Source organism: Pelodiscus sinensis, chromosome 1, assembly GCF_052426305.1.
Source record: "Pelodiscus sinensis isolate ZL-2025 chromosome 1, ASM5242630v1, whole genome shotgun sequence".
Taxonomy (NCBI): Eukaryota; Metazoa; Chordata; order Testudines; family Trionychidae; genus Pelodiscus; species Pelodiscus sinensis.
Window position 1 is genome coordinate 211,826,809 of NC_143052.1, and position 13,038 is coordinate 211,839,846.

The window sequence follows — 13,038 nt, forward strand, 5'->3', positions numbered from 1 at the left end:
CTTTCAAAAACAAAAAACACCCCTCTTCCTCATTCACACATGCCTTTTTCCAAAAGAGCTCTTTCAGAAAAAGGCTTCTCTCTCGTAGAAAGAGGTTTGCCGCTGTCAGAAAAACTTTTCCATTCTTTTGACTTTTTGTTGAAAGAGCGCAATTGCAGTGTGGATGCAAGTTTAATTTCTCCCCTAAAATGGCCATTTTTCCAGAAAAACTCTGCAGTGTAGACATATCCTGACTTGCAGTCCTCTTCTCCCATTTCCCCACCTTGTAAACCCAGCAGACCCAGGGAGTTCAGCACTTGTCTTTTCCTCCAGGAGTCTAGGACAGTGACTGATTAGTGACTAAAAATAGCTGTCAGAAAAAAGCATTGTTTTTATTTTTATCCAAAGTTCCATAGTTTACACGACCTCCTATATGCATATTCCCCCTTTCCTATACCTTTCTCTTTCCTTGAAACATACAAGTTGCTCTCAGTCCAGCTAACTCAATCTCAGGCTACAGGAAGCATATTCTCCTGCTCACAGCATGCCCTCCTCCCTCTCTCTCGCATCTCCAGGAATGCCTATTAATGCCTCTTTCCCAAAGTTGTCATTATCAAGTTTCAGGATCCTCTTTGATCCTAGACTTGGCTTTCGGAAGATGGAGCCAAGTTGAGGATATTCCCCAATATAAAAACTTCCTTATGGTTTCCTAAGGAATAGAGAGACATTGTTTGGTCTTTCCCGCTTGCTTCCCTTAAAAAGTCCTTTGATTTAAACTCTGGCAGACAGGCAGGTTAATAAAAAAAATATCTGAGAGGGATATAATATTTATAAAAAATACTACTATACAACTTTGTTTTCCATCATGTAATGGCAACTATTAAATGACTAGTATTACCCTAAATGTGTGGAGTCACCAAAATTTGTGACAATAGATTGCTCCATAGATTACATGTAGAAATCTTTTTTTCTGTTTTCATTTTCCTAGACTGTGCATGGAGAAGGTCTGATTCTGATCCCACTCCTGTGCAGGAATCAAGTGGAATCTATTAAAGGAAGGAAAAAGGATTTGAAGAAAACCATATTGGAGTGGAGCTGAAGCAGAACATTTCATAACTGCATTATATATGCAAAGATCATCCAGATACTGCTTAAATTAACGAAAAAATAAATAAGTTTCAAAGACTAAGAAACAGAGAGTAGCCCAAGACTCAAACAATTAAGTCATTTCAGGAAATTCCCTCTTTCCTTTCTGTTGTACAACATAAACTGTTTAGCCACTATATTGCTGTCAATCAACCAACCCAGATATAGAGAAAGCACTGTGGAGGGAGTGTATGTAGTCAACAAGATTAACCGATAAGGCCAGTCTTATCGGTTAATCATGTAGTGGACTACACGTTTTAGCCTGTTTGTCAGAGGCTGGAAATGTATGACAGGAGAGGGATCACACTTGATGATTATCTGTTGGGTTCGCTACCTCTGTGACATCCAGTATTTGCCACTATTGGAAGACAGAATACTGGGCTAGATGGACCTTTGGCCTGACCCATTATGGCCATTCTTATATTCTTATGACATCCTTAGTCAACAGGTTTAAGCTTGTTCTCTTGTGTAAGGTCTTCCACACTAACTCCGCCCTTATCTCCTACTGCTTCAAACATTGATATTCTTGATGTCTCCTTTCCTTCTGATGCTCCCATCACAGCATTTTTCACTACATTTCCACATGTATAGAATGCTCTTCTAAAGACATTTTGCAACCCAGCATACATACCCACCATCGATTTCCTTGAAATCCCCCTCCCGGATACTTACTTCTGCAATTTTTCCTACAAAGAGTTAACATTACATGTGTAGAAATAAATGCATTTGAGCACACACCATTGCCTATACCAAGTTACCATACATGTTGTATTGTTGAAGCCCACTGTCTCCCACTGTTTTGACCGTTTTGTTGTATTTGTTCCCTCATCACAGGGAAGGCTGGAAATTTTACTGTAAGCTGTTCAGGACAGAGACCTCTTTTTTCTATGTCACAATAAAGTACCCAGCACATTCTTGGATGATGTAAAAAAGCCCTTTAAAATTACTGATCATGTGAGGCAGGAAAAACCATAGTGTCTCAACAAAAAAGGACACAAAACTCAACAATATGGAGCATCTATACAGGGTGGGAACTGGAAAAGAATGGAGACATGTTGATGGTCACTACATTAGACCACTGTATAGACCTTAATACCGAATATGGGAATCCACAAGTGAATTTAACAATTCAGTCATGCAGAGAACGAGAGTGTACCTTTATTTTAACATGTGCACTGCACTCATGCAGTACATACAATGCCAGAAGTCTCCTTTCAGCACAAATTACTACCAATCAAGTTTTAAAATTCTTAATCACATTTCTTGGTGGAAGCAGCAGTTAGTGCAATAGTGCAAAGGCTTTTTTTCAGTGTCTGTTTCCATGTGTAGTGAGGCACTCAGAACTATGTCCCAACTGGCATTAAATGTAAAGCGTTGTTCAACTATTGCAAGTTTCATCTGAAAGTCACACGAAGCTGGTTTTATTTAAGTTTACGCTATAGCAGTAACAAATAAATAATGAAGGACAATGCTTTAAACAAATAGTAATGTAAAGAAAACAGCAGTGTTTGGTGTTTGCCAGTTTGTTTCCCACTACATATATTGATTTAAGAAAGTCTACATAAAAATATTCCAAAACAAAATGGTAACACTCTCCTCCCTCTTTTCAACAATATCAGCATAAGAGAAAAACTGGGAAGCGGTTGTTATGTATTGATCAACTTTCAAAACAACGCTTCCTTTCACCTCCCCAACACCCACCAATTTAGGATTCCTCCGCCACATTGAACATTCCATGGACAGATTTCATGGCATATTTCTCCTCTCGAACAGTTCTAATTCCATGTACCTATGCAAACTGAAGCAATCATCTTGGTGCTAAAAATGTATTAATTGTATTAGATCATGTTCTAATTCACAAGCATGGGGGCAGGGGTGTCTAGAACCACTCGACACTAAGACGTGGGCTATCTTTTTAAGCCTCAATCCTGCACACTTAACATTACTTCCATGAGTAATCACAATCAAGCCAACAGTACTAATTATGCATATGAAGTTAAGCACATGTGTTTGCAGGATCAGGGCCTGAATTTTCACTCCATACATGATCCCACTGACTTCAACCTTCAGCCACAAACACACAGTTACAATTGTCGAGGGTCTAGCAGCATGATCGCTATGATATTCCGCGCTCTGGATGTGACACTGCCAAGAATGCCTAGGGACCAGAAGAGAGTTCTTTTCACTTTCCTGGAAAGAGACTCTATTCTTTCAAGAGTTGACAGGACTGCACAGGCTGTAAATCAAGGAGTGATTTGGCCCCAGGTGCATAAAATAAGTAATGCTGCTTGCAATTCCTTAAAGCAGTAAATTAAAACAGGGAATACAAAGTACTTCCCTTAGCTTTCCAAGTTGAAGAGGTCTCTCTACTAGCATAATCTTACCTGCGAAAATATAAACCAAGTAAAGAGCAAAGGGAATCTTTTGCAAGTGTTCTAATATAATTTAATTTTAGATTTCTACAGAGACTCCTAAGAGTTCACTGGAAGTTTTGACGCATATGACAGAACACCTTAATTGGAATGCTCCTTCAGAGTGTAATAATTGGAAATCTAATTTTTTGACAATCTAAATTTATTATTAATGGGCAGGGAACCACTTTGCCTCAAACTACAGTACAGGAAACCTGCATGTTTAAATATAATCTCAGTTTGGTCCATGATGTGGAATCCTCAGAGGGGCACAAAGAATTTTTTATTCTTTTTGAGAGACATACCAAAGGGACTTCTTACCTCCTTCAAGGTGGGATCTTTTAAATATTCTGTTTAGAATAAAGTTGGCAATTAGCAAATAGCAAACTTTTACAAAAATATAATTTCAGATAATGTGCAGAAATAGTGAAAGGAAGATTTTTTTTTCATGCAAAAAAGCCCACAAAAATAATGGAATCTTCCTTCTACTGGAATTGTGACTGACCAGTGAATACAATGTTTGGGTCTAATCTTGAATTAGTGTCAATGTGGACACCTGAATCCATATGATCAGAGTTTGTTTAACTTAGTGAAGTGAATGCATTTGTCTCTAAACATTCATAAAATATGAATACACAAAGCTCTAAATCACTTTTTCTCTTGCCTTCCCTTTTATGCAACTTTCATTCTCTCTGGACATAACATTCTGCCATAAAGCTAACGAGCATCAGCCTACTCGAAGCCTCATTATACATTTCAACATCTCACATTGTGGTGGGAATGAAAAGAGGCTTTAATTTTCTAAGTTATGGTGCTGAAAATGCTTCTATAACCTACCGTTAATCCCTATTAAAATCAAAGTAATAAATGTCACAGGGCTAAGTAATTCTAAGTGGTGACAGGTCTGAGTTTTGTCTACTGAAGAGACTACAGAAGCACAATGAATAAAATTAAGGCGTAAACAAATAAAATCTCAAATTCACTCTTTCCCTTTATAACTAAGGACAAAGGGTACTCCTTCAAATCAGTTAAGTACTTCACATTTTCTGTAATCGAAGCACTGTGATCACTTAAGAGAAGCCCACCATCCTTTAAAAGCACCATAACCTATAAGCGAGTTAATATCCGGAGAGAAAAAAAATCATGGACCACCCTCAGGAATTAAATGCTAAAGATGTCTCTTTTTAATCAGTTTGTGAAGAAGATCTACAAAAAATAAAATAAAAAGGATCACATTCTAAAGGTTCAGTGCATTCAGCAGCTACAGTTTTGCTGCAAATTCATCTTTTAAGTTGACTTTCAAAAATAACACCCCAGCGCATCAAAATATACATTTTCTATTTGCTTTTAAATTAAAATAATAATAAAAAACATTTAAGGAATTCACAATCAAGGGCATGACTAAGTTTCAAGATCATCTACAGCATATAATTTAAAGGTTCAAGATGTCAATATGCAGCACGCAGCAAGCCTATAATGGCTCCATGCAGCACACGGTTAGAGTATCTTGATTTTCACACTTCAGTTCTCGTCTTCCAAATAGTGTAGAACACCCATCTGGGGGGGAAAAAAAAGTCAAGGAACAAAAACTTTGTACTAGATTGTCAAAGAAGCACTTTCAGAAGTAAAGTGAAATAAATCTCCAAACTACTCCTGATTATTATAGCTCAAAATGGTAAGATGGGTAATATCCCTATCATTCTTCTGGAACCCAGGAAGCACCCTCTTTTCACGAAGGGCTACATAATATTTTTGTGGCATTCCATGTTTTGCCTTCTCACTCTTCTTTTTAATTTAGTGTCATTTGATTTTTCTTGTAGTTATATGGAAAGATTTGTTCCACAACTGCCCTGAGTTCTATTTATAGTCCCTGTAATTTCTATCCCTTTTTCACTTAGACTGCCGTCACACAAGAAAGTGTATTCCCCATAATGTTTTTCTCTTCTTGCTGTATGTTGGGCTGGAAGCCATTAGCACAATGTTTCGTTTGCTGGGAGCTGATTCTGGCTCCCTGTCCATGAGTGCAGAGGAATCCAGACAAAACAAAACCACACTTCCACTATGCAGAAGTTCTTCAGATGCAACATACCTTGAAAGGCAAGGAGAAGTGATCTCTTTGAGATCCCTGTTTTTCATTATTCAAGGGTATGAGGAAGATTACATCCACTTGTATGTAAATCTACTCCCCAGCCCCTATGGCATAGGAAAGAGAAAGGATAGGAGGGAGAAAAGGTGAACACACTAGGGCTAATTTTAGGATGAGATTAGTGTTCATTGCTCTGCAGCACTAACAGATTACAATGACTTAAACTCAGAGCACAGATGGAATTTCCTTCCCAGTCTTCTGTCAATTTCTTATTTGGAATACTTACTAGTTTTAACAGTTTTCCTTTATTTAGAATAAAATGTATGCTGCTTATAGTAATGCATACCAGAAGTCTAAGACTAAGTTAAAAGAACAAAAGTAATGCCCCGCAAACATGATGAATGCAGCATGACTCCCGCTGCCCTTAAACCATATATTCAGATATGCCATCTTGTCATGTCCTCAGACAGAATGAAAATTTGACCTATATAGGGACTGTTCATTCTGAAGCCTATTAATGCCTACTTAATAGCCAAAATTAACAGAATTAACTTACATGGCATGGCATGTCAATTATCTCACCGGAAACATTTAAATATACTTTCCAGAAGAATGAGGTAGCACTTCTTGCCATTATTCATGTAGAAACATTTTGCAATACTACTGCACAAACTACACAACAAACACATAAACATCTTTCAAACAACATATACCTGAACCATTTACAGAGTTAAAGCAAGCAAAGCATTGAATATATAATAGGCAGTAAAAGATAGTGTCTACTGAATACATTAAAGCTGTTAATCATAAGGGTACATGATTCCCTATAGGGAAGGCATTTATGCCTTTTCTATTTGTCTTAAAGATGCTCTAAGATGCAATCTGATGGATAGTTGGCAAGATCAAGAGAAATAGAAACACTGATCAAAACGGTAGGAGCTTCAGAACCGATAACTCTAGAAACAACTGTACCAAGACAGTGGCCTGGAAAAGAAAGGAAGCTGTACAGAGAGAAAACAAACAGAAACAGAGAGATAAAACCACATGACACTTTGAAAACCAAGCAGAGCAGACAGGGAAAGGTGGGCAATCACAAGCAAAGTCTGCAGAGAGAAACCCTGAGAGATCACAGAAGAGGAGCAGCAATTGTCATGGTAAATGAAACCCTTTCATGGCAGGCCACCCATTAAGATGCCTCTATGAAGCTAAAGGCTTCGGAAACCTTTTTATGCCTCAAACCTTCTCCTCTGATGGTGGAGGATGGATGTACAAGAAACTCGGGAGAAAGTTTTTCAGACCCTCCTTCCTCTATTTCTGCAGGTGGCTAGTTGTGTTACGGAGGGAAAATCATTATAAGGGGGAAGGACAGAGACAAACGCAATGGATGAGACAGAGGGGAGGGAGGAGTAGCTTGTTCTGGGCTTTGAAAACTCTGGCTGAGACCCTCACTCCTTGATGATTTTTCATTCCCCTGGGGTATAGGAATTTATCCTATGAGGTAATACACACCACCTTAGGCAACATTACAGGGGAGCTCAGGAACAAAAGTCCCAATTTTGAAAGGTGCTGGGACATCCAAAAAGGAAACTGGGTTCATGACACTTTTAAGCCTTCTACTTACCCCCTAACCACTCCTACAGAATTTACCTTTCTGTTTAGTAATCACAAAATATGCTTAGATTAGTGCATTTAAAACTCCTGTCTTGCTCATTTAAAGGAAAGAACTAGCTTCAACCCCACAAACTGGGTTTGCTTGATTTATTAATCATGCAGGCTCAACATTTCATATTTGCCAAGGATACAGTTCCATGTATGAGGGCACACATACAGTTTCCTTTGAGAACTCCACAGGGCAATAAAGCCTGCCGAGCTGTTCTTCATAGAGCGTCAAGGCTTCAGTCAGATTAACACAGTTTCCCTGAGAGAAGGTAAAAAAAAATCAAATCCCAATGAAAATGAAAAAATAAAAATTACAGGTGCATATGGAAAAATACATGTATAAATTAATTCAAAGCTATGTCCTACCGAGATGTGTTTGAGATCTCCCTTAATACATAGTGCTTTCAATGTTAAATGCAAGATGAAGAATGAATAGCTTGTTTTCCATTTCACTTACCCTTTCATGTAAAGACACCTATCCAATCACAATGTGTAATGGATTTGTAAATACTAGAGGACTGTCTGACTCCCTTCTCATTAGCAGGAGCATTCACTGCATCAGTGCTTCCAATTACAGCAGACATTAATGGTATTTATATGAACACTCCATAATCATTTTCTTCCATACATTACTAGACAGCATTATAAGTCAGGTTTTTCTTAATTAAAATTTTAATCTCACAATGTTGTATGAGTCAAACTGCATTTAACCATTTAATCTACTCATCCATAGAACAGTATGATGAACCCAAGATTCAGCAGAGTGATTTCTGCCTTACTGGTCCTTTGTGTCATGCTACTGAAATGCAGGTACTTCCCAAAGAATACTTATTTCTGTATCTAAGAAACCAACGGGGGGTTTTCCCCCTCTAAGAATGTTAGCAATTATTTGCAGCTCAAAAAAGTAAAAATCTACATGACCTGCTATTACTTACCCTTGTAAGAATATTACCAAGACACCACTATTTCACAGAAGGAGAAACTAAAAATCATGTTCTTCCATTCAAAGTAATCAACCCCTTTGTCCCAAAATGCCAGTGATTGGCATATACACCTTTTTATGAGATGAACTTGAAAAACTGAAAAGCCATGGTTTAAGAATCATTCTTCAACAGGCAATTCAGAAACTGAGCTATGAGGTCCCCATGTAAAGAAGGCGGTAAGTGGAAGTCATATTGCCATTTCTCTGTACCTAGTTTGAAAAAAAATTAGGGATAAGTGAATCCCTTGTGAAAATCTCAGGAAAATAAGGCAAGCCCATAGTGTAAGCTATCGTTTAAGTTATTGGTAACTGTCCAAGAAAGAGTTCCGAAAGTATCAAACAGCATCAAAAATATTTATTCCATGATAGTCATACCAGTTGTGGATTTTTATTCCAATCCTAGAACTAAATGCAAGACAATCAATTACAAAGCAGTGGATGTTCTGCCAATATTTTAAAAGTGCTCCAATAACAATTCCCCATTTAAGAATGTGTTAGAGAAGAAACAGGAGATCCAGGAGCAGATGGGGTAAACAAACTGCTTTATTGTTGACGCATGTTTACCTCAGACAGCCAACACAACTTTCTGAGTGGCAATAATTTAGCACCAATTACACTCCTTTATTTATTTTAGTATGTTAATTTACACGTTTATTACTACTTCCTCATAACCCTTATTTGGCAAAGTTAACTGCCACACAGTGAATATTAATAAGCAGGAGATTAATACAATTATACCCACCCGTTTGTTGTTTACTGGTTTTTAGTTGAATCAGCATTATGTACTCTCTTAATTAGCAGCTTACAGGAGGGGGAAAGAGCTCTGACTCTGACAATATTTTTACAGAGCAAGCGAGAAGTCAAAACAAGACACTGTTCAGTGTGACTACCTTTCTAGGCTACAAGGACAAAGGGGAAAATGTGCCTAAAGGTCAATGACGGCTGTGGCTGGACCTCTCACCACTATCCCAGACCTCTATTAATTTTTACATATGCCAACACTCCTCCACTTTTTTTTTATTTTTTTTTTTTAAAGAAGGGCCCAGGCATGGCTACTGCTACTGTATTAGCAGAATTAATAATTAGTAGGAGCAAAATTTTAATAGCATAGACAATTTAATTGAGTGAATGAGTGTTTGTTAGGCTTGTTTGAAGGCCTAGGCAATATTAGTTTAAGCACAATTTGCAGGCAGTTTAGTTGCCTAATTGGATAATTCGTTTCTTGGACAGCTGGGTTTTTAGGATTTGCACTTGACATTGTTCAGCTTGGAGCTGCTTTAATAGGTGTGTTTTTAAAGTGTTTAAATTTATTTATGTACTGCTTTAGTTTAATTGGCATTATTAGATATTTGGTTAGGTTAAGCTATTGCATGGTTGGTATATAAATTTGATCGGTAAAGTATTTCAGTTGCAGGGAGAAATTATTCAAACTAAACTACCCTTTTTACAATTTTTTTTTAAGAGCCTGATTATGGAGTGTTGCTGATTTTTTAAACAATTTTTTGTGTGTTTTATGTAGTGGTAAGGGGAGACTAGCTTTGCATACTGTAGGGATGGTGGGTTTTGTGGCTGTTTTTTGGTTTTGCTTATATTAACCCCATGTGTAACCAAGTGTTGTTATTTTAATTTGGATTTGCTATACTATTTTTTGGGATTATTTTTATTTACACATGCTCCCAAGCCCAGACTGCTGGAGGATGGCTGAGGTGTTATTCCCCTTAGCGGCACCTTTGATGAGGCACTGCTAAGGGAGGTGAGGTGAGGATACATTGGGTTAGTGTGCATTTTTTTAAGATTGTGTGCCAGGTAGCCCTAAAGGCCCAGTACTTTTTTAATTGCTTGGCCATTGGCTTTTCTTTTTTGTGGTGGGGCAATTGCCCCACACTGGCTAGAAGGGGCTAATGCAGGCTGTGGGAACCTGTGCAAATCCCTGGCCAATGAGGGTGTGTCTAGACTACAGGGTTTGTTGACAAAACTATACCTGCGTCTACACTACTGCTGAGTTCTGGCGACATAATGTCGTCAGAACTCAACAGTTTTGTCGATGGCTGTAAACCTCATTCTATGAGGAATAACGCCTTTTGTTGGCAGAGCTCTGTCGACAGAAGGTGTTACTGCATCTAGACTGTCCTTTGCGTCTACTTTGTCAACAGAACTGGATGTAGTCTAGATGCTCTTTGTCAACAGAAGCTTTGTTGACAGTATCTGTCGACAAAAGCCTGTAGTCTAGACGTACCTGAGGGAGAGACTTATAAAGAACCAATTAGTCTGGGGCTTGCTGGGGCAGCCCTGTATATATGGAGCTGCCCAGCAAAGAGAGATAGTTAGGCCCTAACCAGGGAAGATGCAGAACCTGGTTCCCATTGAAACACCTTTATGAGAGCAGTACTGGGCAGGCTCAGGGGGGCTAGAAGAGGGAGACTGCTGCCTGATATCTGCCAGGCTGCTGGCCTTCTCACTAAGGCCAGGAGATTGCAAAAGGGTCACAGGGTAAGTGGCTCAGAGAACAGCTGACAGTGAAGGGATGTAGAAAAGGGCAAGACACCAGAGTCTCCTTGGGTTGGGACCTAGAGTAGTGGGTGGGCCTGGGTCACTGTTCTCCCTTGCATTATACCTTGCCACCAAGGTAAATGGAGCAGAACAGAAACTTATCGCTGTATGAAAGTTTCAGAGTGGTAACTGTGTTAGTTGGTTTTTAAGTTTCATATATTTGTTGTTTTTTAAATTTCATCTGAAGAAGTGGGTTGTGCCCACGAAAACTCATGACGTCATCTACATTTTTTGTTAGTCTCCTAGGTGCTGCAAGACTATTTGTTGTTGTTTAAGTTCATCACTGTATGGTACATGGTAGCTAGATTACGTCAACTTTTGTTTTCTGGGTAGGAGGCATTGATTCTAAGACTAGGTCTGACCGCAAATGCCATTAATTCTGCTATGGCGTGGCACATATGTAGAAAATCGTATATTGCTTGTGAAGGAGGAGGGTCAATAAAGGGTGACATTTAAAATTCCTCTCTTCTGAATGTGAAGATCAAGCTCTTTTAATGACTTTTATGATAAAACAGAATTAACAGCACTTTCAAATGATCTTTCACATATGGTATTTGTTTTGCAAAAGCATTACAGAATTTTGTTCTTTCACAATAAACTTTTACCTAAGATATTACTTGAATATTCTACTATTGTGTTCCTTCGTCCAACACAACTTCTAATTTTTGTTAAAGAAATATTCCTACTTGATTATAAGCTTTTTGGAGACACAGCAAAAAAATCACCATGAACAACGGACACACTTTATAAGAACAGACTTAATATAAGATCTGCATGGTTCAATCTAGTATAGTTGAGCAGTTTCTTTCAAAACTCTTTCTTTCATGTGGTAGCCCCAGATAATAATTAGAAAGTAAGCCAGATCTGTCTCCTTTGAGTTTCAGAATGAAAAGATATAAAATAGTTTTCATCGCTTCCTGCACTACAAGGATCCTCTCCACTATGGTGTATTTGAAACAAACCTGAAAGTGCTCAGAGAAGTTTGAATCAGAGATAAGGAGATATGTCATGACTCTTATTTTATTGTGTTATATTGTTCTATAATTTTTTCCATTATGTTTTAAGTTTCGGGGATGGGAAAAAAGAAAGCTTTCTGTCTTGGGAAGGATTTTTAAGCATCCCCTGTTACTCATAAGGTGCTCACTTTCAGTTTCCTGAAATGTCAGAGAGAGTTAAAGTCCATTAAAAATGAAATATTTCATTTACAAATGCACTCTTGCTTACTGACTGCACACATCACACTGTTTCATACTTATTTCTGTACAAGTTTACAAATACCATAGGTAACAGGAAATGGAAAAGACAAGATTTATAAAAGGTAACAGTTGGACACTTTAACTTAGCACAACTGTATAAAGCACTATAGTGAACAGACTACAGTAGTATTTGTTTAGTAACCTATTATTATCCAGAAGACTGCAGTGGTTATTTGTTTCAGCTGTCCTCTACCAACCATATAATTTTGTTCTGACATCAAATTGAATGAGAATACCAAAACAGCTTGTGTATGTAATTTAGGATTCACAAATAGAAAATAGCTCTTGGTAATTTATGGAACATACCACCATTATGGAGGAAGTTTAATGGTGAGAACAGTAAGGCAAACGTCACAAACATACATATATATCTATATATAGACTAGTTTCCCAGACTGTCATCTTAGTATCCTGTCCCTTCTCCTATCTTCATATATGACAGAGGAATCACTATAGCCAATGTGGCAAACAAATTACAGGAAGAACAAAACACTTTAGTGTGTAATTTCTACATTTTGTGAAATCCACAAACTACCACTCCTCAAATCAAGACTTGCCCTAAGGTTAGTCAGACACATTCCACTTTACAGTATTTTTAACACCCTCTTTGAATTGAAATGCAAGTTTTATATTGCTTTTGTTTGAAAGTAGTTACCTACTTTTATTTAACAAGACAAAAACAAGAACACTAGAAAGTTTAGATATGGCTATTCCAATAATCATATTATCCCAAAATATCCTCCCTCACTAACAGCTGACAGGCAACTAGAATGGTTTAATCAAGTTCAGAAAAAAAAAAAGCTTTACCTAGATTATTTCTATGTTGCAGTTACGCCACCATTCTAGAGCAAATTTAGATGATGTTTCTGCACCACTAAAATTATTCAGACAAGCATCAAGACTATAGCACACAAAAGACCATTTTCAATCAGATATGGGAAATAGTTAAAAATAGTGTAGGTTTAAGAG

General features: G+C 37.8%; 1 protein-coding gene across 1 annotated transcript in view; it reads right to left on the minus strand.

Moving 5' to 3' along the window:
* Positions 1 to 2,261: 2,261 nt before the first annotated feature.
* SMS (spermine synthase) overlaps positions 2,262 to 13,038 on the minus strand; it is a 67,143-nt gene continuing 56,366 nt past the window's right edge. The window contains exons 10-11 of the mRNA XM_075913321.2: positions 7,425 to 7,540; positions 2,262 to 5,093 (exon numbers count right to left, since the gene is read on the minus strand). Of these exons, the coding sequence (XP_075769436.1) occupies positions 5,051 to 5,093; positions 7,425 to 7,540 (159 nt within the window). The 3' untranslated portion in view covers positions 2,262 to 5,050. The remainder of the gene's footprint in view (positions 5,094 to 7,424; positions 7,541 to 13,038) is intronic.